Raw genomic sequence first — 27,086 nt, 5'->3', positions numbered from 1 at the left:
GGCTACTGAAGGAGGCAGAAGGGGAGGATTACATCCAGACTGGAGGGACAGGGGCTGTACTGAGGGCAGGCTGCATGGAATAATAGTCTTTGGCCTAAGAATAGAACAGGTTTGAACATACACCAGAAGTTTAAAAAGGGAAATCCAAGTCACAAGTGCATGTAGACACGTGCACCGGGGTGGGAAAGTTACTATTAACAGCTAAACACTTTGAATATAGAGAAACAGTTAAAAGGAATGGAGATGCTCTTTGGGTGGCACCACGTCACTGATGCCATAACAAGGAGCTGGAATTTTTTTTTTTTTTTTTTTTTTTTTTTTTGAGAGAGAGAGTGTGTGCACGAGTGGGAGGGCAGGCAGAGGGAGAGAGAGAGAGAGAATCTTAAGCAGTCTCCATGCTCAGTGTGGAACTGGACACAGGGCTTGATCTCACAACCCTGAGATCATGACCTGAGCTGAAATCAGTAGTCAGTTGCTTAACCACCAGAGCCATCCAGGCACCCCTGGAATTTATTTCTTAAAATAGGTATTTAAACATCTGGTAAACAGTTTCAGAAGAGTTTTGATTTAGAGAGATTAATCTGGCTATGGTTTGTAGAATAAATTTTGGAAGCAGCAGACTCTAGAAGCAGGAGGATTCCCCTAACAGAGTTAGAAATAAGAGGACTAAAATTGGATAGTGACCATGATAACAGAGAACAGAGATAAGAGTCAAAAATACTTTGGAAGAAAATAGGAAGTAGGGGCGCCTGGGTGGCTCAGTCGTTAAGCATCTGCCTTAGGCTCAGGTCGTGATCCCAGGGTCCTGGGATCGAGCCCACATTGGGCTCCCCGCTCAGTGGGAAGCCTGCTTCTCCCTCTCCCACTCCCCCTGCTTGTGTTCCCTCTCTCGCTGTGTCTCTTTCTGTCAAATAAATAAACAAAATCTTTAAAAAAAAAAAAAAAAGAAAACAGGAAGTATTTGGGAAATGATTGAATGGGACACAGGAAAGAAAGTTACTAAAAGGGGTTTTATCCTTTTGTATTGAGATTCTGGAAGGAACTAGAGGACACTGAAGGAGAAGCAATATGGAAGGGTAGCACATGTTCAGTGCTATGTTTATACCTCGAGCAGACTCAAAAGAATTTTTTTTTAAGAAAACATCTAGGAAGTAATTAGAAAAACACAAACAATGCAGGAGGAAGCAATGAAAAAAGAAAACACAGATTAGGACTCTGCCTCACAGAGAGGACAGTTAAAGTCATACAGTGAAAGAGCTTATACAGGTAAAGAGTATAGGAAGGGGAAAGCTCCACGGAGAGGTCCTTGGGAAGACTACATATTGGGAGAAAAGGAGATAATTATTAAGTGCACACATCTACAAAACAATATTATAATTGTATCTTATACTCATGTCACAAATATGGAATTAAGAACTTGAGACAGCCAGCAAGGAAAAGGAAGAGGAAGGGATATCAATAAGAATCATAAAATGAATAGGAAAAACCTCTCTGGAAAAAATGCAACTGGAGTTAGGGGTGAAATGTGTTTTAAGCAGCGAGGCTGAATTGTGTTCAAATGCTTCCAAAGGAAGACATTTTAAGGAAAGCCTATTGAAGTTCAGAATCAACGGGGCCTTTTCAGAAAGAAGTTATGGTAGAGGTGGGAGCAGGATCCAGATTCCAGTTAGAAGGTCAAGAGGAGTTGAGGGAATATGTAGAAAGTATTCTTTCAATAAGGTTACCAGTGAAGGGAATAGAAAATATATATCCCTCATTGGAATGAGTAGTAGGATGGAGTGAAGAACTATTTTGGTTTAGGATAGAACTTGATTGAGCAGTGTCATAAACTCAAGAGGACAATCTAGAAATGAAAGGCATAAAACATAAATGTAATAGTCAATGACCAAGTGGCTGAAAGAGTAGTCAGAAAAGAACTGGCTGAGGGCAAAAGAGTGAATGTTAGCTCACAATGAAGAAGGAGATATTCTTTCCTCTGAGGCAGGAGGAAGGAAGAGGCCATGAGAAGACACATACACATACTGAGGTAGAGATAGGGGGAGTTTAGATTTCATGACCGAGGGAATTTTGATTTTATGCTTTGCCTTAATCTCATTTTTTGAGAAGAGGCCAAAACTTTTAGATAAGAGTCAGCTAAAAAATGAGACAGATTAACACAAATGAGACAAATTAACACAGATAAAAGGATCGTTAGCTGTTTATAGGCTAAGCAGAGAATATTTGGACTTGAAGTATTACCAGTTGACCTCATCTTACTGCTTTTTCAATGATTCTCTGGCTCCTAGGAGAAGTGGATAATGCAAGGGTAGGTTTACCCAGACACTGATATTTACAAAAAAAATTGGGTCAGATAAGGGAAGGACAGAGAATTTAGGATGCTAAGCTATTTTTGCTCACTGACCTGGCAGAACCTTGGAGAGAGAGTGAGAGGAGGGAAAGGAACAATTCCTGAAGGGGGTTATTATGTGAGAAATAGGAGTAGCTAAGGAACCCTAAACACGATGGTAGAATAAAAAAGTGACTGTCATAGGATTGAAATAGGAGGGGTTAAAAAATAGAAAGTTGTGTTCAGAGAAGCAGATGTCGGAGTTCAACATCTTGGATCTGAAGTAGATTCAGATGATTTTGAAATGAAATGAGGGTGTGTATGGGAAGTCAAAATTAAGTGAGGGACGCTCAAGACCCATGAATGATTATCAACAACAGCGAGGACAGAGACAAAGATATACCACCTAATCTTATTAACTATTTGTTATGTGCTGGGAACTGTGCTGAGTGCTTTACTTCTACTAGCTCCATTCATCTTTACCTACTTGACTGTGTGGTAGGCAAGATTCACAGCCGTTGGGCTGATTACCGCCCTCCCCCACCAATGGGTTGAATTGATTAATAAGGTTAGGCCGTATATAGGTTTTTAATTTTCTAGGCACCCTGAACACTTAAGGTTCACACAGCCATATGCAAATAATTCATTAGGGACGGTACAGAGCAGTTAACTTAGAATAGAACATGTTGCATAACACTGGCTATGGCTGTAGATATTATATAAGGCACAGTCTCTGGACTGTTTGAGAGAGCTAACATTGCAAATACAAAAAAAAAGAAAAAACTCCCTAGGAGCATCTGTCTTCAGAAAATACAGGATTTTTTTGAGGAATTGTCATTTTATGTTCTTATTTTTGTTACTTTTTAAGCATAAGTGAAACTTTTGAGTCATTTTTATGGTTAAATATATAAATTATTTTAGTCATTTATTATACATTTCTCACATATTTTTAGGAATTATGACCAACTGTAAGACGAAATTCAATGCATGCATTTAAGCTAAATGCATTAGTACTTTATTAGTAAATAGAGAAGTGGGCAGGCACTCTGCACAGATCATTAAAAATGCATCACTTAACATTCTTACGCACCTGGTTGCATTATGATAACATAATTGTAGCAATTTTTGTTCCTAGTTTCATTAAATAGACTACGCAGCACTATTACACCTTGTATAGTTATTGCCACAGAATTCCAAAACCCCAATCAGGTGAGGGTGGTGGCTACTCCATAATTACCATCTGTTTAGCTATGTTACTGTTTCCCATTATAACTCAGAAGGTCAGTGATACTGTTCATGATAGCAAGGGAGCAAGACCAGAAGTAATAAAATAGTTCTGAGACCAAGGAGGCTCTGCTACTCCAGCTGATGGACAGTTAATTGCTTGAGTGTAAAACAGTGAGAGCACTGGGAGAAATAGAGAACTTTGCAATATGGTTGATGTCCAAGTACAATATTATTTGGTGGTTTTTCAATAAACTACATTGTTCAATTAGAGGACATGAGCATATCCTGTGGCAGAAGAAGATATAATCTCTATAGAAGCAACATTTGTTAATATTTTCACAATCTCAGACTACTTGGATGAGCATTCCAAATCCCTTAGACCAGTGTTAACTCCTCTTTAGCAGCACATTAGAATCACCAAGGGACTTTACACATTACCAAAGGTGTGGCCCCACCCCAGGCCAATTAAATCTGAATCTGTGGAGGGTGATACCCAAGCATGGAAATGTGTTTTTTAAAGTTGCTTTGGGGGCCTCTAATGTGCTAGGAAGGTTTAAAACTGCTATTCTACAGTTAACATTAAAAAATAATAATTGTCAGTATAGATAGATCCATTTGTGAAAAACTAGAATTTTTTTAGTTTCAATTCATACTGCTTATATAGGAAGACTTGCATAGTTCATATATTACCCATTGACTTTAATTAATCTTTTAGAATTAATTAATAAGCAATCCTTTGAAAAGTTAACATCTGACTTCTTAGTTCCTATAGAGAAACTTCAAATGTGAGAATCGAAAGGCATTTATTCCTAGGAAAACGTTTTAGAATCTGTGCAAAATGTTCTTCTAAGCATATGGGATTTATGTTTATCCATAGAGCCATGTAATTAACTCTATCATTTTACTTGAGTAAAGAGAAGAATAAACAAATACATGTAAAGCTCTACCTTAAAAAAAATACTTCCATAAATATCGTTACTTATTGCCTATAAACATTTTTATAGTGTTTAATATTTTTCATATTTAAATAGATTATAGATATTTTCACAGAGAAACCATTTCCACAGGTTTTTAGAAATCACATTAAAATGTTTTATAATTAGGTGACAAAAGATCACAACTGGTAGGGGTAAGAGCACTTACTTCTCTTCACTATGCCTTTCAGAAGGAATATAATTGCCCCCCTCTTAAGTGGCCAGTGTTCCTTCCATATTATCTTTTTGATCACCTGTAAGAAAAATATAGACTAATCTAAATTTAGTTTTACAGAAAATGTGAAATAAAATGCTACTTATTAATTTTAAAACCTCTGACACCTTGGCTCTATGTTTCCAGTTTGAGATTTTTAAGTACTATTTTTTTTTTAATTTAAAATGTCTCAAAACTATTTGCTATAGTCTCATTAAACTCCACACATTGTTTTCAAAAGATATTCTTTTCTTTTTGTTTTTTTTTTCAACTAGGACCCCTACTATGGCTGGTGGCCTATTTTCTATTGACAGAAACTACTTTGAAGAGATAGGAACTTACGATGCAGGAATGGATATCTGGGGTGGAGAGAATCTTGAAATGTCTTTTAGGGTAATTGCATTTTACTTTATTTTTTTAACTCTGAACACACTATGCTGTAGCATGCACATATAGACCCAGTAATTTACTGTCAAATATTTTTTTTTGTAAAGTGATGCAAATTACTGATCAGTTGGTCATTTTAATACTTATTTAGAAGCTTTGCTAGAGTTTTTTGCATGCAATATTTACTGTTAAATTGGAAATTATAGCTATTTTTAAAGTTTTCAAAAATAATTCTTTTATTCATAGTACAAAGACATTAGGGCTTTCAGTTTTTGAAATAAAGAGGGCTTTATTTCTTATATAAAGCATTACCCTATAAAATCGCATTGTGTTTTTGAACGGAAACTTGGAAGTATTTATGTTACCTGAATTTGCAAGTGCTGCCTGAAGTTATTCTCAAATACCTTTAAGAATAACCCATGGTCAAAGGAACTCTGGATAATTCTGCAAGTAGCATGATTGATTTCACAGTTATAGACATTATTGTTTGATGAATCAGTTTGAATAATGCAAATTCACTTATTAAATGGCCTTCCAAGCAAATGAAAATTAAGGATTAATCCTTCATGCATATGATACTGGAAAGCATATGAATAATTTTTATATTTTGTTATATTTGGAAATCTAAAAAGCAGACACATAAATGTGCCTTCATGCTAACAAATAAGTGCTAGAATACTGTTTTTTCTTCAAACCACATATATTATTATTTTTAAATGAATTAAGTTAATAATACTGTTCTTTTCTTTCTTCCTGGAATTTAACATGAAATATTCAAAACGCTGTATTGATTTTGCCAAAATCGTGTAATAAAATTATTAGAGTTTAGATATAATTATCTATGAAGTGCAAGAGTTATGACTTTTAATTTCGCATTTAGAAAGTAAAGTTTGTTTTTCACTAACAAAATATAAATATATGATGTGTAAGAAAAGTTAAAATTTGAGAATAAAAATTACTTTGAATTTTTATAATTTGGAATTTAGTGGATCTCAATAATCTGAATTATTTTAGAACCACTAGAATGGCCTTCTTATACAATTTTTTACCTATAAACCTTCCTTATAGCCAAATGTCTGAGAACATCATTAGCTAATGGAATTGTATTCTTTCCATATTTGCTTATGTACTTATAGTCAGATTAGAACTTGCCCCACAAGATTTGGCACCCTACTCAGGAATGTCTTCTTGACATCAGGCACATGATATATCCTTCACAACTTTTAGGGACATTGGGGGACCCAACCTTTTCACTTGGTGTAGTTCTCAAAGTGCAGAAAATAAGAGGTGACAGTTAAAAAAAGAAGAGTAGAGTGGAAGGAAGGAAGGAAGGAAGGAAAGAAAGAAAGAAAGACGGGAGGAAGGCAGGCAGTATATTCAAAAGGTGAAAAAAAAAATTTGCTCTTACCCTGGGATATAGCAATGAGAGTATTTACCCATTCATTAACCAATGTTCCTTTGATGTTGTGCTGGGATTATATAAGGAAAAAAATCAATATAGCAATATTGCTATTATCTGTGATCGTATTGCCCAGCTTTTTTTCCTTTTTCACCTCTTTTCTCCTCACCTGTTAAGCTTGATTCTCTGCCGATGGACTCCCCTTACTTTCATCACATAGCTTCCATATAGGATGGATGTTCTTTAACTAATTGAAAGATATGTTAGGGAGCAGCTTAGTGGAGTAATATGAAAAACCAGGAGAACATGATCAGAAAATCCAACAGATATATTAAATGCACCAAAAAGGAAGATTGGGGAATATGGTAGGTGAAACAGATACCAGACGGACAGAGTGAATGCAACTGGTGGTCATAAGAATGATCAGATCCCAAGAAAATGACACAAGAGGTTAGTTGTGATTGGTTGTTTGACATTATGAAGAAACAAAGCACAGTAACACCCCCTTGTCTGTGGTTTCGCTTTCTGCGGTTTCAGTTACCTGCAGTCAACTGTAATCCAGAAGCAGATGATCTTCCTTCTGACGTATTGTCAGAAGGTCAACAGTAGTAGCCTAATGCTCTGTCACAGTGCCTACATCATTTACCTCACTTCATCTCATCATGCAGACATGTTATCGTCACATATCATCACAAGAAGGGTGAGTACAGTACAATAAGATATTTCCAGAGAGAGAGAGAGACCACGTTCACATAAATTTTATTACAGTATATTCTTATAATTGTTCTATTTTATTATTGCCTTTCGTGAGCGATAGCACAGGAGCGGTATTCCCAAGAGTGCACAATGTTTCGCCCATCTTAAAATGAGATAATCTGCCATTGTTGAACCAATTGGGGTCATAGAAAAAGAGAGTAAGAAGACAGAGGAGCATCTCACTTCTATGAGAGGTAGACTAGTGGTTCTAAGAATGGGAGCCAGGCGGCCTTGGGCTCAAGATGGCTGGAGCACTTCCCGGCTGTATAAATTTGGATAAGGTAGCATGTCTTCTAAGCTTTAGTTTGTTTATATCTGGAACAAGGAAAATTGTAACACTTTCCTGATACGTTTCTGGGGGAGATTAAATGAAATTGTATAGATAGTGCTAAGCACCCTGCTTACCACACATGAAGTGTGTCATAAATGGTAGCTTTTATTCTTGCAGTGCTTGTAAGCTGTGCAACTTTGAGCAAGTCACTACACTCCTGAGCATCACTTAGTAACAACTTTGACCTTAGTAATCTTGCCTTGACTACCGATAATCAAATGGAGAATATACATGAAAATCCCTTTAAAATAAGAATACACAATACATACATAAAATGCTCCTGCTCTAAGAGTTAGTCACGGTGTGGTTCTAAAACTTCCCTGCCCAGAAAAGAGATTAAATTTTAGAAAAGAAAAAGCAAAACAAAACAAAACAAAAAAACTTTCTTTTCAGACTGCTGCAATATCCTTTGAGGTAACTACAGACATCCTAAGAACCTAGACATTAAATATTTACCCATATTCATATTATTGAAATAAAACACTCAATTAAAAAAAAAGTGTCATCTAGACTTGATGTAACAGGTACAAGATTTACACACACAGACACACACACACACCTGAATCAATAAAAAAATGGACAAAATATATGAAATAAGAGTTTCAAGACATTGGATAGCAGGTCACAGAGAACAATGGTCTGAGAGATGGAGATCAAAAAAAGGAGAGCCCTAAGTTTGCCTCAGCTTCCTGCCTTGAGAAAGTGTCTAGATGTAAGCAACAAAAAGGGGACCTCGGCAGATCCCAGCCAACTCCTGAGTTGAGAAGATGAAGCCAAATGTCTGGGAAGACCTAGGCAGCTAGAATTTGAGGGACAGAATACTGGAGAGGAGAGAACTGCAAAGACAGAACTCAGGAAATATTGAGTGCGGATCAGCACGTATGTGTGAGAAAACAACTAAGATTGAGGGAAAAACCATCAGCAAGATTAGAGGTCTCATTGCCCAGTGCTGGCTTAGGACCAGCAAGAGTGCCTGAACTCTCCAGCCAGGGTGATTCATGGGGTGTGGGGAAAGATGAATATTGGGAAACTATATAATACACTTCTAAAGAGCCCATGGATCAAAGAAGCAGTCAAAAGTGAAATTAATCATGTTTTTTAGCTGAATGAAAATGAAAACACAGCATATTAAAGTTTGTGGTACCATGAAAGCAATACTTAGGGGGAATTTATAGCACCAAACATCTATATTAGAAAGAAGAAAATAAGATCTAAAATTAATGACTTCAGCTTCCCCCCACCTTCAGAAAATAGAGAAAAGGAGAGTAACCCCAAAATATATAAGAAAAAGGAAAAAATAAAGATGTGAAGTGGAGATTATGAAATATAAAAGAGGAAAAGTTTCGATGAAAGCAATGAAATCAAAAGCTGTTTCCTTGAGAAGATCAATAAAACTGATAAATTTCTAGCCAAACTTAATTGGAAAAATAGAGAGAAGACACAAATTACCAACATTGAGAATGAGTAAGGTAACCTCATTATGGACTCTACAGATATTTAAAGGGTTATTAACAACATAATGGCAATAAACTTGACAATTTTGATAAAATAGACTACTTCCTGAAAAGACACAAACTATCAATGCTTACCAGAAAAAAAATATATCAAGCAAATACCCCAATATCTAGTAAGGAAATGAAATTTGTAGTTTAAAAAAAAATACTTTTTACAAAGGAAACTCTGTTGTCAGATGACTTCACTGGTGGATTCTACCAAACATTTTGGGTAAAATAAGAACAGTTCTACACAAACTTCCAGAAAATTGAAGAAGACATACTACCTTCCAACTCGAACTATGAGGTCAGCATTACTCAAATAGCAAAACCTGACAGACATTACAAGAATAAAAACAAATCAGTAGAGAAAGGATAGTTTTTCAACACAGTGCTGGAACAACTGGATATCCATGTAGACAAAAATATCTTAAATTCATACTTCACACTATATAAAAATTAATTCAAAACAGAAAACCTAAAATTATAAAATTATAGAAGAAAACATAAGAGAAAAACGTTTCTGACCTCTGAATATGCAGCCCATAAAAGTACAAATTGGCAAATTAGAATTCATCAAAATGAAAAATATTTGCTCTTCAAAGCCACTGTCAAGAGACTGAAGGGATAAGCTCCTGACAGGAAGAAACTGGCAACAAATAATTTACCAGATAATGGACTTGTGTCCAGAAAAACAAAACAAAACAACCCCAAAAACTAAGCAAACAGAAAAACTCATAACTCGGTGATAAGAAAAAAACATCAAACCGATAAAAATGACTCAAAGATTTGAACACATACTTCATGAAGGCAAACATAAAGATGGTAAGTAAGCACATGAGAAAATCCTTAATATTATTAGTTATTAGAAAAAATGAAATTAAACCCATAATGAAATCACACTACCCATCTATTGGAATAGCTATGATCAAAAAGGACCATATTGGTTAGAATTTGGAAGAACATGGAAAGGAGGTGGAAATGTAAATGGTAACAATAACTCTGGAAAACAGTTTTACTCGTTCTTTTTTTTTTTTTAATTTTATTTATTTGACAGAGAGAGACACAGAGAGAGAGGGAACATAAGCAGGGGAAGTGGGAGAGGGAGAAGCAGGCTTCCCACCGAGCAGGGAGCCCGATGTAGGGCTCGATCCCAGGACCCTGGGATCATGCCCTGAGCCGAAGGCAGATGCTTAACGACTGAGCCACCACCCAGGTGTGCCTCTTTCTTTTTTTTTTAAGATTTTATTTATTAATTTGACAGGGAAAAAGAGAGCACAAGCAGGGGGAGCAGGAGAGGGAGAGGCAGGCTCCCCACTGAACAGGAAGCCCAATGCAGGGCTCAATCACAGGACCCTGGGATCATGAGCTGAAGGCAGATGCTTAACTGACTGAGCCACCCAGGCACCTGGTTTTACTCAAGACTTCTTAAGCAACTCCTAGGTATTTACTCAAAGGAAAGGAAAGCATATGTCCATACAAAGAGATGTATACTAATGTTCACAGCAGTTTTATTTGCAATAGCCAAAAGCCAGAAACAATCCAAATGTCCACTAAAACGTGAATGGTTAAACTGTGGTTTGTCCACACATGGAATACTACTCAAAAAAATAAAGGAACTATTGATACACCCTACAACATTTTGAATTTTGAAATAATTGCATTGGATCAAACAAGTCAGACAAAATAGATTACATACTGTATGAGTCAATTCATATAAAATTTTAGTAACTGCGAGCTAATCCATAAGTGACAAAAAGCAAAGTTGTCTAGGAACAAGGTATTGGGAGGGGAAAGGAGAGGTAGAAGGAGGGGACACATGAAAACTTTTGGAGGTAATGGATATATTTGTTTATCTTGATTGTGATAATGGTGTCAATTATGCAACGTAAATTATGCAGTTCAATGTATGTTAATTACACTTCAATAAAGCTGTCAAAATATTCACAGAGACACACACACACATACACACACACACACTCTTTCTCTCTCTCTCCCCACTCCTCTCTCTGCAGATACTCACCAAAGAGAAAGAAATGAAGAGAAAATGTAATTGATGGTATCTAGTAACTATAGACCTCTATACTTTAGATTCTTACTGTATGTTAGCCCAGTTACTTTTAAATACCCTGTTGATGGGAGTCTAGCAATCTATCTGTCACGACAGTTGTGTGGATTAAATGAGACTTATTGAAATTTTTAATAAGCTGTACCGTACTATGGAAATATTAATTTTATTATCATCACCCTTAAAATATAAGAAATTTTTTCAATAACCAGATTTTTTAATCAGCAGGATGAAATTTTCTTTAAGTGTCCCAATTTTCTTTTTCTTCCAAATCATGATGAAAACAGCGGTATATTTATCTGAAGGATATAACCAAGTGAAATATCTTATGATGTGAAATCCATTTATTTCCAAATTGCACAAGCAATGAAGTGGAAAAGGAATGAGAGCTGACATAATAAATAATGGAAAATGAAAGGCAAAGGTTCTTACTGAGCAGAAGAGTATGGTAAATGAGGCAAAGAAGTTTGTAGACTTTTGGGGGATTGTAATATGCTACTTCTTGGAAGTATTTAAAGAAAGTAAAGAACTTTCTAGAAATGCCCACACAGTTCAAATATTGACAAGCAAAAATGTCAGTTATAATAATTTGTTAGACAAATAAATTTAGACAAAAGTCTTTTTATTTCTGTTAGAACTCCATGTTTTTCAAATTTGAGCAGAGTGGATTGTCAGTGTACTAAACTTGACTGTGTTTGCTTATTTGGCCAGTCATAGAAACTGGACTATAATAGAAATATTTCAGTTAAGTGAACTTAATCTCACCAAGTCCATGTGTTATCCACGATTTTGGTGGCTGTGCTTTTATGGAATCCTTGTCTTTAAATTTAATAAAGCACTCTCTTAATGTTAATATAGAGATTTCTTAGCCTCTTCCCCCCACAGCTTTGAGATATAATTAACAAAAATTGCGTATATGTGACATTTACAACATGATGATTTGATAAACATATATTGTCAAATGATTACCACTATCACACTAATTTACATATCCATCACCTCACATAGTCACCGTGTGTGTGTGTGTATGTGTGTGTGTGTGGTAAGAACATTTAAGATCCACTTACATCAAAATTCAAGTATTTAATACAACATTATTAATTATAGTCACCATACTGTACATTAGATCTCAGAACTTATTCATCTTATAACTGAGAGTTTTTACCCTAATAGCGTTTTTTGTTTTTTTTTAAGGCTGGGGGGATTGTGATGCATGCCTGGCTCAGTCAATGGAGCCTGGGACTCCTGATTTGGGGGTTCTGAGTTAGAGCCCCATGTTGGGTGTAGAGATTACATAAAAATACGACCTTTAAAAAATAATAAACATTTTAAAAGGCTAGGAGGTGGGATGCCTGGGTGGCTCAGTGGGTTAAGCACCTGCCTTCGGCTCAGGTCATGATTCCAAGGTCCCGGGATCCAGTCCCTTATCAGTGGGAAGCCTGCTCCCCCTGCTTGTGTGCATGCACTCTCTCTCTCTCTCTCACACAAATAAATAAAATCTTTATTTAAAAAAAGACTAGGAGGCGGCACCTGGGTGGCCCAGTTGGTTGAGTGACTACCTTCGGCTCAGGTCATGATCCTGGAATCCCGGGATCGAGTCCCGAATCGGGCTCCCTGCTCGGTGGGGAGTCTGCTTCTCCCTCTGACCCTCCTCCCTCTCATGCTCTCTGTCTCTCATTCTCTCTCTCTCAAATAAATAAATAAAATCTTTAAAAAAAAATAAAAATAATAAAAAATTTTAAAAAAAAGTCTAGGAGGTCGTAAACTGAGATCATGTTCATGTATAGCCCCGTTAAAGAATATAAACCAGTATTAATGATTATTCAGTCCAGCAAACTTCCCTCTGGTTACCTGTTTGATGTAGCGTACACCTAAAACACATTGCAAATAGCTTGAATTTTTAGCTTCTGTGCTTATAATTAGATCTTCTGGTATCTGGACCACCACTGTATCCTCAACCATTGTTTAAACATATGTGTTTATTCAGTCACTTTATTCTTTGTTTAATTGAAAGCACAGAATAAAATATCTCTAAGTAAAAGGTAGCTGAGACATTGTTTCTAAGACTGTGTTACATCTATTATATATTTTTAAGGATTGGGTCAGTAGGAGCCATATAATGATATTCAATTAAGGTTTCTATAGAGGACTCTATGATTCCAAAATAAATGTGTTAGAATTCCATTCTGAATGTTAATTATAATAAATACCTGATTTCATATGGTCTCTTAGAAAAAACGAGTGAACAACAGGAAATTAGATATTAATCAAACTTTAGGAGAATGTTAGGAAAGGAAAGCATATGTTAGCAAACATTTACAGAACTTGTTTGGCTTTTAAAGTTATAATAGTCTCAGGCTTGGTTATTTTGGTGTAATAACTATATCTCTTCATTTAAACTTTCTAGTTCACAAAACCAGATATGAGAATAAACTTGTGTTAGATAGTCATCAATGTGATTCTTCACCTTGCAAACATACCAAACGGAGACATAGTTTTAGAAATACAAGGCACTGTAGGAGACTTAGGTATACCAGAAGTTGTTATTAATCTCTGGCTCGTTTTTACAGTCACATAATTATCTCTTAAAGTGATTTTTTTTGGAAAAATAATTCTTCTGAGTTATCAGTAGCACTCACAATCTAATGTCTTCTTGAACTAATAGTATTTACTAATTTTTTTCACAACCTCTCACAGTCTTATCACATGAGCGTTTCTGTGGAAAATGTAAACATATGCTATATTCATCAACCTGGAAATATACTCATCTAATGTGTGTCCCTTCTGTCTACACTCTGTTTATTCTATCGGTCTATCTATCTATCTAATTTATGTGTATGTGAGTCTATATGAGTGTGAATAACTAAATATTTATGAAGACCCAGAATGTGAGTCTTTAGTAGCAGTTATTGTAAAGGATATAATGTGACAATAAATATATGAATTTTAAAAGTTTACAGAATAAATGGTCTGTATTGCAAATGAGGGCTGAGTGGTACTCACCAGACATCCTGTAGGAGTTGGGACTCAAATAATTAAGAGAATTAATTCTTATGAAACCCTGGAAGATGGATAGGAATTAAATGCATAGAAAAAGGAAGAAATTGAATGAAAATGATAAAAAATAATACATTTTCATTTCCATAAATGTATAAGGCAGAGATAAATCATATTTTTATAAGATTTATTCAGAAATACACCTTGGAAATATATTTTATTCAAAGATCACTCTAAGTTTTATTCTATCTTCTTGGATTAAACTATTTAATAGAATTAAAAGTATACCAAAGAGAAATTATTGATTTCTGAAGTATGATAAAAACATCTTTGACAATGTTGTACTTAAATACAGTCACATTTCAAACATTCTAAGCAGAATTTCTCTGTATATACTCAATAGGCCATGCACACCTGGCTTTTTTAGTGAATTTTAGTACATTGAGAAACTAACAATCTGCATTAGAAACAAGTATCTGAAATGTTGGATAACACACTCCAATCCTGTGACTGTTGATCCTTCCATGCTAATATACACAAATATCTCATACACACCCACATTTGCTATAAAAATCTTTATGATCCTTCTGATTCTAAATAGAAAGGGCCTCAGTTTAACTGTTTGAATTTATGGCAATAAAAAGAGCTATATGAAGAATGTTAATGTGCTCAGAATTATTGCACAGAAAAGTTTGACACCTACTATTATGGCCAGATTTTACTAAAGCCTCCCATTAAGTGTACTTAATCACAACACACACAAATGGTGCTGAGAAATAAGGCAATTATCCTACTGATTTACATTTGAAGGGCATCTAAAATATTCTGATATTGAAATGTTTTACTTTCTTTTTGTATCTAAATATATGCTGCTGTGAATTAACTTTGAACTATTTATTTTCCAAATTAGGTTCTATTTTTTCTTTATGGAAAGGGCAATTTGAAGTAACTTCTAAAAAAATTTCTAGTACTGAAATTTTAGGAATCATTGATATATACTGGGCTTGATTAAATGAAATAAACCCAATATTAAATTCAAATAAAATTTGCAATTTTAGTTCAGAAAATGTGCTAATGGTAATTTAGTCTTGTGATCTTATGATAGAGGAAGATGACAGAAAATAAATGAGTAAAGAAAATTACTCCATTAATTCCAGATAATGACAAGTGCATTGAATAAAATAAAATGAGAGGCAGAGCCCTGCATCACCTTAGAGTGGTCAGGGAAGACCTCTAAGGAAGCATTTTAGTTAAAACCAAACTGACAGGGAGAATTCAGCTGTGCAAGGATTTATTTAGAGGGGGCACATTCAAGGTAGAGCATAATGCAAGACAGAGTAAATACAAAAGGCCTGGGGCTCCTGGGTGGCTTAGTCAGTTAAGCATCTGACTCTTGATTTCAGCTTAGGTCATGATCTCAGGGTCCTGAGATTTGGCTCAGTGCTGGGCTCAGAGCCTGCTTAAGATTCTCTCTTAATCATAGAAAACAAACGGAGGGTTGCTGGAGGAGAGGGGTGGGGGATGGAATAACTGGGTGATGGACATTAAGGAGCACATGTGATGTAATGAGCACTGGGTATTATAGACTGATGAATCACTGAACTCTGCCTCTGAAACCAATAATACACTTTATGTTAATTAACCGAATTTAAATAAAAATAAATAGGTTAAAAAAAAAGGTTCTCTCTGTCCCTCTCCCTCTGTCCCACCCCTCTTCCCCCCACCCCTACCATGAGCACATGCACTCAATCTCTTAAAAAAAAGTACACAAGGCCTTAGGCACCTATGAAATGATGAGCTGAATTCTCACATTCCAAGTCTTTAGGATCACAAATATCCTAAAGCTTTTGGTGAAGTAAAGCTTTCTTTTTCAAGGGTTAAGAAATAATCCTTGTGGGGGCGCCTGGGTGGCTCAGTCATTAAGCATCTGCCTTCGGCTCAGGTCATGATCCCAGGGTCCTGGGATCGAGCCCCACATGGGGCTCCCTGCTCAGCGGGAGACCTGCTTCTCCCTCTCCCACTCCCCCTGCTTGTGTTCCCTCTCTCACTGTCTCTCTCTTTCTGTCAAATAAATAAATAAAATCTTAAAAAAAAAAAGAAATAATCGTTGTCTCAGAACAATATTTGGTTGATTGATTTATTCAGCCAATAATTAATATGTACCTGCTGTGTACTAAGCACTATACTAGCTACTAGAGATAGAGATATAGAAATGAATGAAACAGGCAGCCAGGCCGTGCTCTCTAGGAGTTCATTTGTTGATGAGGCTTTACATTTAAATAGCACTTCATAGAATTCTTTTATATATATGATTATAATGCATCTCAGCATGGGTTAAAATATGAGGAAATTTTTTCCCAATTGGTTTGATCTATAATGCGTTTTGTAATGTTTACATTATACTTGAGATTACCTCTGTGTAGCAGCCAGGTGTCAATCTACCCTCATTTTACCCATCAATCAATATAAATATTTTTATACTTAGACCTGCATGAGACACTGTGGATGGTATATATAAGAGATGTAGCTCTTGCTCTCTCTTAGAAAGTCCAGTATGGTCTAGGTATTGTCTGAAAGTGCAGATATAAAGTGCATCTAGTTCAAAAGAAGGAAAGATTTCTGTGATCTAGGATAGTCAGGGAAGAATTTATAAATTAAAAATCCAAGGGTCTTGTCATGTAGATGGCAGGGCAAGAGGGGAACAGGGGCTAGAAACCAGCAACTCTCAGATCTACACTCCTGTGGTCCTTCTTTGTGCTTTGAGCCATACTTAAGTTTAGGCTAGAATATCTGGTCTCCCCACCTTGTGTTTTCCCTCTTGAAAATTACATGAATAATGTATAACTAAATCATGAAATATATATTTTGCAGAACTAGGATTCAAGTGACAGAATTAATAAAGTATCCATTAAAAACTGATGAAATTGAACTGATTATTTTTATATATCTATATTTGATCCCTTAAAGATTTCTAGGACAGAATTCCAAAATTCTTGTTTCTATATATGTGCATTCAGTTGGGAAACCTGTGCCCCTTACTAGCCAAAATTAATGCATTCAAAACTGAATTCATGCACTTTTTATTAAAGAGCTAAATTTAAATCTCTATGGTAACTACTGCAATAAATGTGCAACATCTTAAGCTATGATTATACTGTCACACTTAGTGATGTCTATCTTAAGTACATGACTACCAATCGTTTTACTGTTGTTCTAGTCAACCAGAAATGTAGTTAAAAAAGGAAACCAATTATGACATTTATTTAAATAAGCTGACTGATTTCAGCAATAACATTCTAGATACTAGGAATGATTCTTTTGAAGGTGTGAAATAATGTGGATGGAGGCCTTTGATCCAACTGTTCAGAATTTGAGTATTAAGTACCAGTAAAACTGAGTTTTAAGTATCATTTAAAAGGTAGTTGTAGATCTTTTTTTAAATTTTATGGAGTTTTTATTTTATTTTATTTTATTTGGTATTTGTAGATTTTTAATGTGTAATTTTTAAATTACGCTTAAAAAATAAATCCAAATTAACAGCCTTCTACATCTGCAAAAATTCAAACTTGATGAATTAAAAATCCTTAAGATCCTTTATAGTCAAACTAGTCACTGGTTTACACTGCAAATAGGATAAAATTGAAATCAAAATTTTGGTGTAGAATTATCAGCACTTCTTGAATGCTAAAATATGTTTCTGCATTAACTGTTTCTATTATCAAAGGTTTGACTACATTTTTCTACTCATTGCATTACTTAACAATCCAGCAATATGCAATTCTAGTTTTTTTTCTCTATTTAATTGGTCAACCAAATTCTTTGTGTTTATATTTAAATCCTATATTTCAACTGGCCAACTAATTTTACATTCTATATTTTTAATTGGTCAAACAAAGCTATTGGGGTATGGACAATTATCATACTTTCTATAACTCTTAAATTAACATAAGAAGATATAAATAAATTGTTCAAGGGCAAAGTGTCCCACACAAATTCTATAATGATGTATCTAGATAGTGATTAGGACTGATGTAAGACTCGCTCCTTGATCATTTCTCTGACCCTGCAAGAGAAAACCCCAGGAACTATAAACTTTCTTTTTGTAGTTGGAGAAGAGAATAGAAACTCTTGGCTCTTTAAGGTCATGGAAAGTTAAAGATGTACCTGAAGAAGTTGGAAATGTGTTGCAGTGTCGAGGCAAAGTCTAGGGAAGGTGACAGATTTGAGAGTTAGCTTTACAGAATTTATAATTAAATGAGCGTGTGAGAATCGAAGAGTTTGCCAAGAAAGAAAATAGGGAGAGCAGAATAGCAAGCCATGTCCTTAGGTGGCACCTACATTTAGGGGTGGGAGAAAAAAAAAGAAACTGAATGCTAAGTCAAGGCTGTCAGAACAGAACAAATATATATCACAAAAACTTAGAAAGTTATGGTGATTGTCAACAGTGTCAAATGCTGCAAAGAAGCAAGAAAGAATAATGAAAGCTCATAAAAATCTTTATGAACAGTTGCAGATGATAGAATCAAGATAATAGAATATAAGATGTGAAGAAAATTGGATTGTGAAGATAGTAGAGAAAAGAAAAACTCTTTAAGAAGTTTCCCAGTAAGTAGGAAAGAAAGTACATAGTAACTTGAAGGGTAAATATGATTAAACTAATTATCTTATATTTGCTATTCTTTTATTTTGTCATGGGGGTAAGATAAAATGTAAGTTGATAGGAAGGATTATTAGAAAAAGTAGGTGTTATTGAAAAAGAAAGAAGAAGGCACAATTTATGAGATAAGTACTTGCTGGTGCTGAAAGAATATTATAGATACTAAAGGACATCTGTGCAACACTTTGTAGTTTGTACCAGTTTTATGTTCATCATTTTTTCCTGTGTCCTTACCAGAACACTCTGGGTGAGTTGTCATTACTGTCTTATTCTCTAAATAATGCTTTTGAGTTTCAAAGAGACTAAGTCATGTGGCTAGAAATTGGTAGGGCTGAACATCAACCTCATGTCCTCTGCTCCCAGTCCAGTCCTCCTCTATTCTGAGTTCAAGATCCCAAGGGCAGGTTTTAATTTTGAAGAGAAGAGTTGCCTCATTTTCCTAGAGAAGAAACTAAGGCAATATGAGATGTTTCAAGGTGGAAATGCATAGAAAGTCAGGTCAGCTGTTCTTAAATTCAAAAAAAGTAGAAAGCCCGAAATTCTCCACAAAGAGGAGAGTCCTGATATTGAGGTTTGATAAGAGGAGAAAGTTTTGGATAAAGCATATCTCCTTTAGCAAGCATTTTAACGAGCATGGATGTTCTCTTATTAAACAACCTTTATATGTCACAAGAATGACATCTTGCAATTCTAATCTTGCAATTCTAATTCTCTAATAGAGACCAGAAACTTATCTTCACTGTGCTTAAACATCATATCTGGACAAATAAACTTTGCCCTGCACTCTCCTTGTTTGTGAGTAAGTGAGCAAAGTATCACACTAAATGTGGCTATTTTTGTGGTGGTTACTTCTTCACTCTTCTTTTAAAGTATGATATAGACTACATTTACTACTACCAATTTATTTTTAAAAGATCAAAACTGTCAAAGTAGAGTATTATTTTCCTTCACGGTGGGTCTTATGGGTATTTGTAATGAGTGCTGGAGGTGACATCAATATGGATATTTTTATATGTTTCACATTTATCTCACTAAGCATTTTATGGCAAAAAAAAAGACTGAAAGATGATTTTTGGAAAGGAGTCATAGTTTTCCACTGATAGCATTAGAGCTTTATATGGGCTCCCTAGGGAAAGTATTTATCTGAAGCAAAACTTATAGCTTCCTATAAAAATGTCTCAGGTCCTTCACAAGAAATAAAATGTCTCTAGCTGACTAAAAGCTAGGAAAAGAAAATTCTGTCCATGAAAGGATTACTGTTAGGATAAGTACCTCTTAAAACAGTTATTTTCTTGTAGGCATGAGAGACTCCTCTTCAACTGTCAGATGCAAATTGATGATTGAACTTTAATATGCCCGGTACTTAACAGTCACAACTAGATGGGCTGTGAGCTACTTGAAGACAGAGATCCATGCTTTGTTATTCTTCCTCTGTGCCCCAGAGCCCAGCATGGTGCTTGACACAAACTTAATGGTTAGTGTATATTTGCCGAATAGACACCGGCCAAGGCCTGAAGAAAAATGCTTGAGAGGGGAGGGGTCATTTCCTCCTCTCAAGTTTATCCTGGGGACTTACATTTGAAAAGCATTTGACCACTTTACAATTTATACAGGAAATTTCATTTAGACTAAAATGCTGCAGCCACAGTCAGGTGAGGTGGACAGTTTATAGATGGAGAGATCAAGTAACCGAAGGATAACTCTTTCTGAGGTACCAAGTTTTCTTCTCCTACCCGATCCAAGTTCTTTTTAAGTATCTCTGCATCTGCAAGAGAGCAGGAGATGTAGCACAGTGCAGCTGGGTACCCAGGTGGTCTCCTGATATTCAAAGAGGACTGTTCTGGCATGAATTCTAGGGCAACATCACGCAGCTATCATGAGCTGCTCTGTGGCTAGAAGCAGCAGATGTTACTGGTATCTGACAGTCAGTCAGATCATCAGACATGGGAGGACACCAATGTAAAATGCAAAATGTCTGACCCAAACATGATTTAATAAATCACAGACCCTTTCCATCCAGTTCTCAAAAATCTCATCTACATACAATTTTTTTCACATTCAAGATGTATTCATAGGATTAATTGTACAATGAAGAAAGCACAAATTCCAATAATTCTACTTTTGTCTTAGTTACTATTCCCCTAAAATGCACTGAAAATATCCAAAACCTCTAGTACTTATCACACTTCAAAAATTATTGATAATTGAAAGATGAAAAGGTATGACTGCCTCGCGTATTATTTCTCTTGCTCGTTTTTTATGAATTATCTGCTTGCACCAATCTATGCTAATATAAAAAGCAATACTTTTTTGTAAATATGAAAAGCTAGACACTAATTTTCTTGAGGAGAACCACCTTATATTACGTAGCATTTGCAATATCCGGTAGGCTGCTTTGTGTTCTTCATTTCTTGCCTTCTATGCTCATACGTGTCATTTAGGCAGAAGATGGAAGATTTGCCATAACACAATCAGGATCTAAAGGAGAATTGGGAATTTCTTCAATATCAGCAGTCCTGATAAGATGTGGAATAATGACAAGTAACAATTCTCCTGAGGCAAAGAAATACAGTAGCTATAATGTGTGGTAATTCTGAAGGTCAGAAAGCTCCAAGGCAAAGAAAGTCATTGAGAGGCAAAAAGTGATAGTAGAATGTACATTATGAAATGATGGTGTATATATATTGGAGGTATCTCCACTATGCACTTAAATGCTGGGAATGGGTGTTTATATTTGAGGACAGTGGGAGAAGAGGTTAAAAAGATCCTGTCTGTGACCACTCCCACCTCACCATCCATCTGATACCCACTGGTTCATATGCAGACTGTCTCAGTTCCATTTCAAAACAGTTCTCCCGCTTCAAACCACACTCAGTATAAGCACACCTTTCTATTCTTCTGCTCCATTTTCTTCTTCTCTGCTTTCCTTGTACTCTTGTTCCCCTCCCTCCCACCCCCAATTCCCAGGAGTCATTTGCTAAGTCTTTGGCAAAGCAAAAAGATAAAGCTGGGTTGTGAGACTTTCCTTAAAGAAATTTATTTCAGAATTAATATGTTAGGCCCTGTAGAAAATGAGTAGGTATAAAAGGGTTTGTTTCAAACTTGGGGGTTTCAGAAAATTCATTTCTAAGTTGAAAAGAGATCACAGATTCAAGATGCCCAAGGATGAAAAGTACTTTGGAAGGGAAAGTATCTGATAGCTGGATATTTTAGTAGCAAATTGATGGGATATATGAAACAGTATAAGTTCGACTCAGAATTGTCTATATTTCATGCCAATATGAAAATAAAATCTTCAAATTACTCTAATATATGGTGATTTCCTGAAACATTCTCATTCTCTGAGAGAACAAGAGTACTTTTGTGATTTCCCTTGTTTTTATAACATTTGCAATCTTTGTAAAATAGGAAACTCCTAAATCTGAGGGGGAAAAAAACACATTGGTTGCCTCATAAGTTTGACGGTGTTATCTTTTTCATACTTTCTCGTGTTCAGAGTATAATATCTACACAACGTGTACTTCTAATACAGCTAAAGCCAAGTCAGCTTGCCCAAGTAGGAACATGTTGATTAAATTTTGGAGAGATGTATTATTCCTATCTAAAAATCTGATATCTAGGGGCACCTGGGTGGCTCAGTCAGTTAAGCGTCTGCCTTCGGCTCAGGTCATGATCCCAGGGTCCTGGGATTGAGCCCCTCATCAGGCTCCCTGCTCAGTGGGGAGTCTGCTTCTCCCTCTCCCTCTGTATGTGCAAGTTCTCTCTCTGTCTCTCTCTCAAATAAATAAACAAAATTTTTAAAATAGAAATAAAAATCTGATATCTAAAAGTGGTTATATGCCCCATATAAAGAGATCAATCTAAATCCTAGAAATCTAAAAGAAAACTTAGCCATTATCAACTTCAATTCTTCTTCTTTCATATATGAATTTTCTGAGGACTCTCAAGATTAAGTGACTTATTCCAAATTCTATGATCAGTTTGTGTTTATTTCAGTTAAGAATACAGTTTTCCAATTTCAAATCTGGTGCTTTTTCTTTTTCATCCAAATAATTATTTTTGTTTTAGGCATTAAATTATCAAGTACTGGATACATTTCCTGGGCAGTTTGACTCTGTGATTTCTTGCAACTCAGGTACACACTTAAAGGCCACAGCAGCTGATCTGCCTCAATCCTCATAACAACCCTCTGAGGTCGATTCTGCTGGTTTCATGTTATTACCTGAGACCTGAAGCATAGAAAGATGGAAGTCTCCAAGTTCACCCTGCTAGGAAGTGGCAGAGCTAGGATATGACCTCAGGAGCTAGAGCCTATATTACCATAACCAATGTGCTACGTGGCCTCTAGGGTATATTGCTGTTGTCATTAAGGGCATATTAAACAGTGACTTTGAGGAAACAGTCAACAAAACAAAGAGGCAACCCACAGAATGGGAGAAGATACTTGCAAATGACACTACAGACAAAGTGCTGATATCCAGGATCTATAAAGAACTTCTCAAACTCAACACCCAAAAAACAAATAATCAAGTCAAAAAGTGGGCAGAAGAGATGAAAAGACACTTCTCAGAAGAAGACATACAAATGGCTAACAGACACATGAAAAAATGTTCATCATCATTAGCCATCAAGGAAACCCAAATCAAAACCACACTGAGATACCACCTTACACCAGTTAGAATGGCAAAAACGGACAGGGAGAGAAACAACAAATGTTGGAGAGGTTGTGGAGAAAGGGGAACCCTCTTACACTGTGGGTGGGAAGGCAAGTTGGTACGGCCACTTTGGAAAACAGTGTGGAGATTCCTCAAAAATTTAAAAATAGAGCTACCCTATGACCCAGCAATTGCACTACTGGGCATTTACCCCAAAGACACAGATGTAGTGAAAAGAAGGGCCATATGTACCCCAATGTTCATAGCAGCAGTGTCCGCAATAGCCAAACTGTGGAAAGAGCCGAGATGCCCTTCAACGGATGAATGGATAAAGAAGATGTGGTCCATATATACAATGGAATATTACTCAGCCATCAGAAAGGATGAATACCCAACTTTTACATCAACATGGATGGGACTGGAGGAGATTATGCTGCGTGAAATAAGTCAAGCAGAGAAAGTCAATTATCATATGGTTTCACTTATTTGTGGAACATAAGGAATAGCATGGAGGACATTAGGAGAAGGAAGGGAAAAATGGGGGGCGGAAATTGGAGGGAGAGATGAACCATGAGAGACTATGGACTCTGAGAAACAAACAGGGTTTTAGAGGGGAGGGGGAGGGGGGATGGGTTAGCCCGGTGATGGGTATTAAAGAGGGCACGTACTGCATGGAGCACTGGGTGTTATACGAAAACAATGGATCGTGGATCACCACATCAAAAACTAATGATGTATTGTATGGTGACTAACATAACATAATAATATTAAAAAAAAAAAAAAGAATATAGTCACCCAAAGCACTGAAATAAAATAAATAAATAAAAATTAAAAAAAAATAAACCGTGACTTTGTGCCAGAGATAGTATGTGTGTGGGCTGGCTGTGGGGGGATAAAGATTAGTATAAAAACAAGCAGCTGCATGAATTTGGCACAACAGCTGTAAAATTAGTAATAGTAGCACTAGAACTGAGATTGCAGAGTTGGAGCTTTTGAAGTTTATGAACCTTAATTAAAATGTCACTGATGTAGGTGCCAAAAAACATGAAAGAATAATGTATGTTAGTTAATTGTCTTCTAGCTGGGGGAAGAAAATCAAGTAGATAATCAAATGAGCAATGGGAATTTTACATTTTGATTAATAACCTTCTCCATCATCAAAAGACTCTCATAAAAATATCTGGGAAGGAAAACAAGTAACTGGCTAGCTTCAGTCCTCTGTGGATAAAAGGACAGTTTGTATTTCATACATGGTCAAATTTACTTGAGAGAGATACAATATACAAATATTAATCTGTCGGAGGTCTGGAAAATAACAATCAGATATGCTCTGTGATACAAAGTAATTCGGACATCACATGCTCATGTGGATGAGACATCATGTTTTCTTCAGTTTTTGCTATTTGTTCAGACACTGTAAAATAATTTCAGAGAACAAAATGTGGTGTTCTAATTGGAAACTAATTGGCTTTCTTTTAAACTCTGCACTGTACCTAAACCCCTGGATGTTAATATTGCAATTCCAGTAAGAGGCAAAACTTACCAAGTTTAAACAAAATACTTTTAAGAAGCAACAATAAGCTGATTCACTACAGATGCTGGTTTCCCTCAACAACAGTAAAAGTTAAGTAATATACAGATAACGTTTTACTTCTTCCCATATGAAGTATCAGGCAGAAAGCTTGATATATGCCATCTTATTAGGGTCTTAGGAAGTAGTTGTTATATCCCTGTTTTTCAGAGGGAAAATTAAGGCCTTGAAGACTTAAATAAGTTTCACAAGTATGCACAGATAGTAAGAGACAGAACTACTAGAAAAACTCTACTTGCTTATTTGTAAGCCCAGGTTCTTAATGACTGTGTCATATTCTTCTTTTCGTCTTTGCTTCCTTTCTTCCATTTTTCTAAAATATTTATTGAAGATACACTGAGGAAAATTGTCTTGGTAGTTATTAGGGTCTCCACTCAGTTTGAGTTCTTGCTGCCATAATATTTATCCATGTAGTTTTCTGGGAACTCTTTACATCTGAATTACTTCATATTACTGAAGTGTCTCCGAATTACAGAGTAACTATTTGGTCAACATTTGATCAATTAAATGTTTTGTTTCTACATTAACTAATTGGGTACTATTATGACCAGATCTGAGCCTAATTAACGCATAATGTTATGCATTCCTACCTTGATCTTTTCATTTTCACGCAAAGTTTGAGGAGAGGCTATCCCTGGGTGATGCAATATGAATGTTAATCCACACATTCTGTGCACACTGATGGCAATGGGAGAAGTACTCACTTTATTCCAGGAGTCAGTAGGCTATGGCTCCCAAGCAAAGCATGGGCCAGTAGTCACTGAGTCATGGAACAGTTACCTCTACCTATGTTACCACTCCTAAATATACTTCAGAACTGCCTCCATCTGTGAGAGTCAAAGTCAGGGCCAAGTTGACTTTCTGCCTTGTAACTCAGCAGCTGTTACTGCATTATGCCTGTACATGGGCTCACAAAATCTTACTGCAAGTTAGCATGATAATCAAACATCAGCACTTGCATGTACCCTTACCTCTTTGCCTATTAGGCGGGAAAGAAGAGAGACCACTGGAACTCAATATTTGAATGTTTTCAAAGTCAGGATCCTTCTTTTTGTGTACATATTTGGGACAAAGAACCCATAAGCCTACAAACCAGGGGAGGGCCAAGAGGTGACAGAGTGGAAATAAAGTGCCCTCCCTCACCCAACCACAGTGCTAATCCATATTTGCAAAAAGGCAAATTGTGAACTCAGAAGACAGTTGTCAATCACTGGTTTGTATGCAACAGGGTTTATTTTACAATCTAAATTTAGAGAAGCACAGACTTAAAATGATTTTTTTTTCCCTCCCATCATTATATAATGCTCTGAGGAATATTCCTTTCCAATCCTGATGTCATTTAGGATATACTCAATAGCTTTCTAGCCAGTTTCAGTTATTAAAAATACTAGTAATGTTCAGTTCAAAGCTTTTGTTTCATAAGCAGTGCATGCCTCAAATTCTCTCCTCTCCCCAGGCCCATGCTGATAGAAGCACTTACAAGGGGGAAGGCAGGGTTTTCCCGGCTCCCACTCCCCTGGTGTATGTCAAATAGGAGGGCTACAGAAATGTCAGGTTTCATCTGATTTCGTGTTTTGTGATGGCTGCCTACAGTTGGCTCAGTTTGGTTCCACTTGCTACTAGTGGCCTCCATCCTTGAGTCTTCTATACACAGTTCCATTGTTTTCTCAAAAGTGTTCTCAGCTTCACCTTCTATCGCCTCTGTTATCCAGGGGCCTTTTGCAGAGGGTTTAAATCTTAGCCTCTCTCTCACCTTGTATGGTCTCCAACTGCCTTTCTCAATGTTACAACTTCTTGCTGATCTGCCATATTGCTAGTCTCACAGCTCATTTTCCCTCTTCTCTGTTCCATGATCTATAGAGTTTGGGAACCACTGAAGTCTTGTCCCATTGTGTCCAAAGACTACTCCTTCCCAGGATTACTACATGACTGAACCTACCAATTCTGCTGCAACAAGCTGTCCAGTATACCCTAGCCCACCTTCAGGATTCTCTAGGACAGATGTGTTTCC

At 36.1% G+C, this 27,086-nt stretch overlaps 1 protein-coding gene across 2 annotated transcripts in view; it reads left to right on the top strand.

Annotated features, from left to right (window-relative positions):
- GALNT13 (polypeptide N-acetylgalactosaminyltransferase 13) overlaps positions 1 to 27,086 on the top strand; it is a 544,197-nt gene that overhangs the window by 354,787 nt on the left and 162,324 nt on the right. For both annotated transcript variants that reach the window (XM_035008009.1, XM_035008010.1), the window contains exon 8: positions 5,017 to 5,134. In XM_035008009.1, the coding sequence (XP_034863900.1) occupies positions 5,017 to 5,134 (118 nt within the window). The remainder of the gene's footprint in view (positions 1 to 5,016; positions 5,135 to 27,086) is intronic.

Source organism: Mirounga leonina, unplaced genomic scaffold (assembly GCF_011800145.1).
Source record: "Mirounga leonina isolate KUSES-001 unplaced genomic scaffold, KU_Mleo_1.0 Mir_151, whole genome shotgun sequence".
NCBI classification, from domain to species: domain Eukaryota; kingdom Metazoa; phylum Chordata; class Mammalia; order Carnivora; family Phocidae; genus Mirounga; species Mirounga leonina.
The sequence above is the reverse complement of the archived record's forward strand: the minus strand, read 5'-3'. Positions and strand labels throughout refer to the sequence as shown.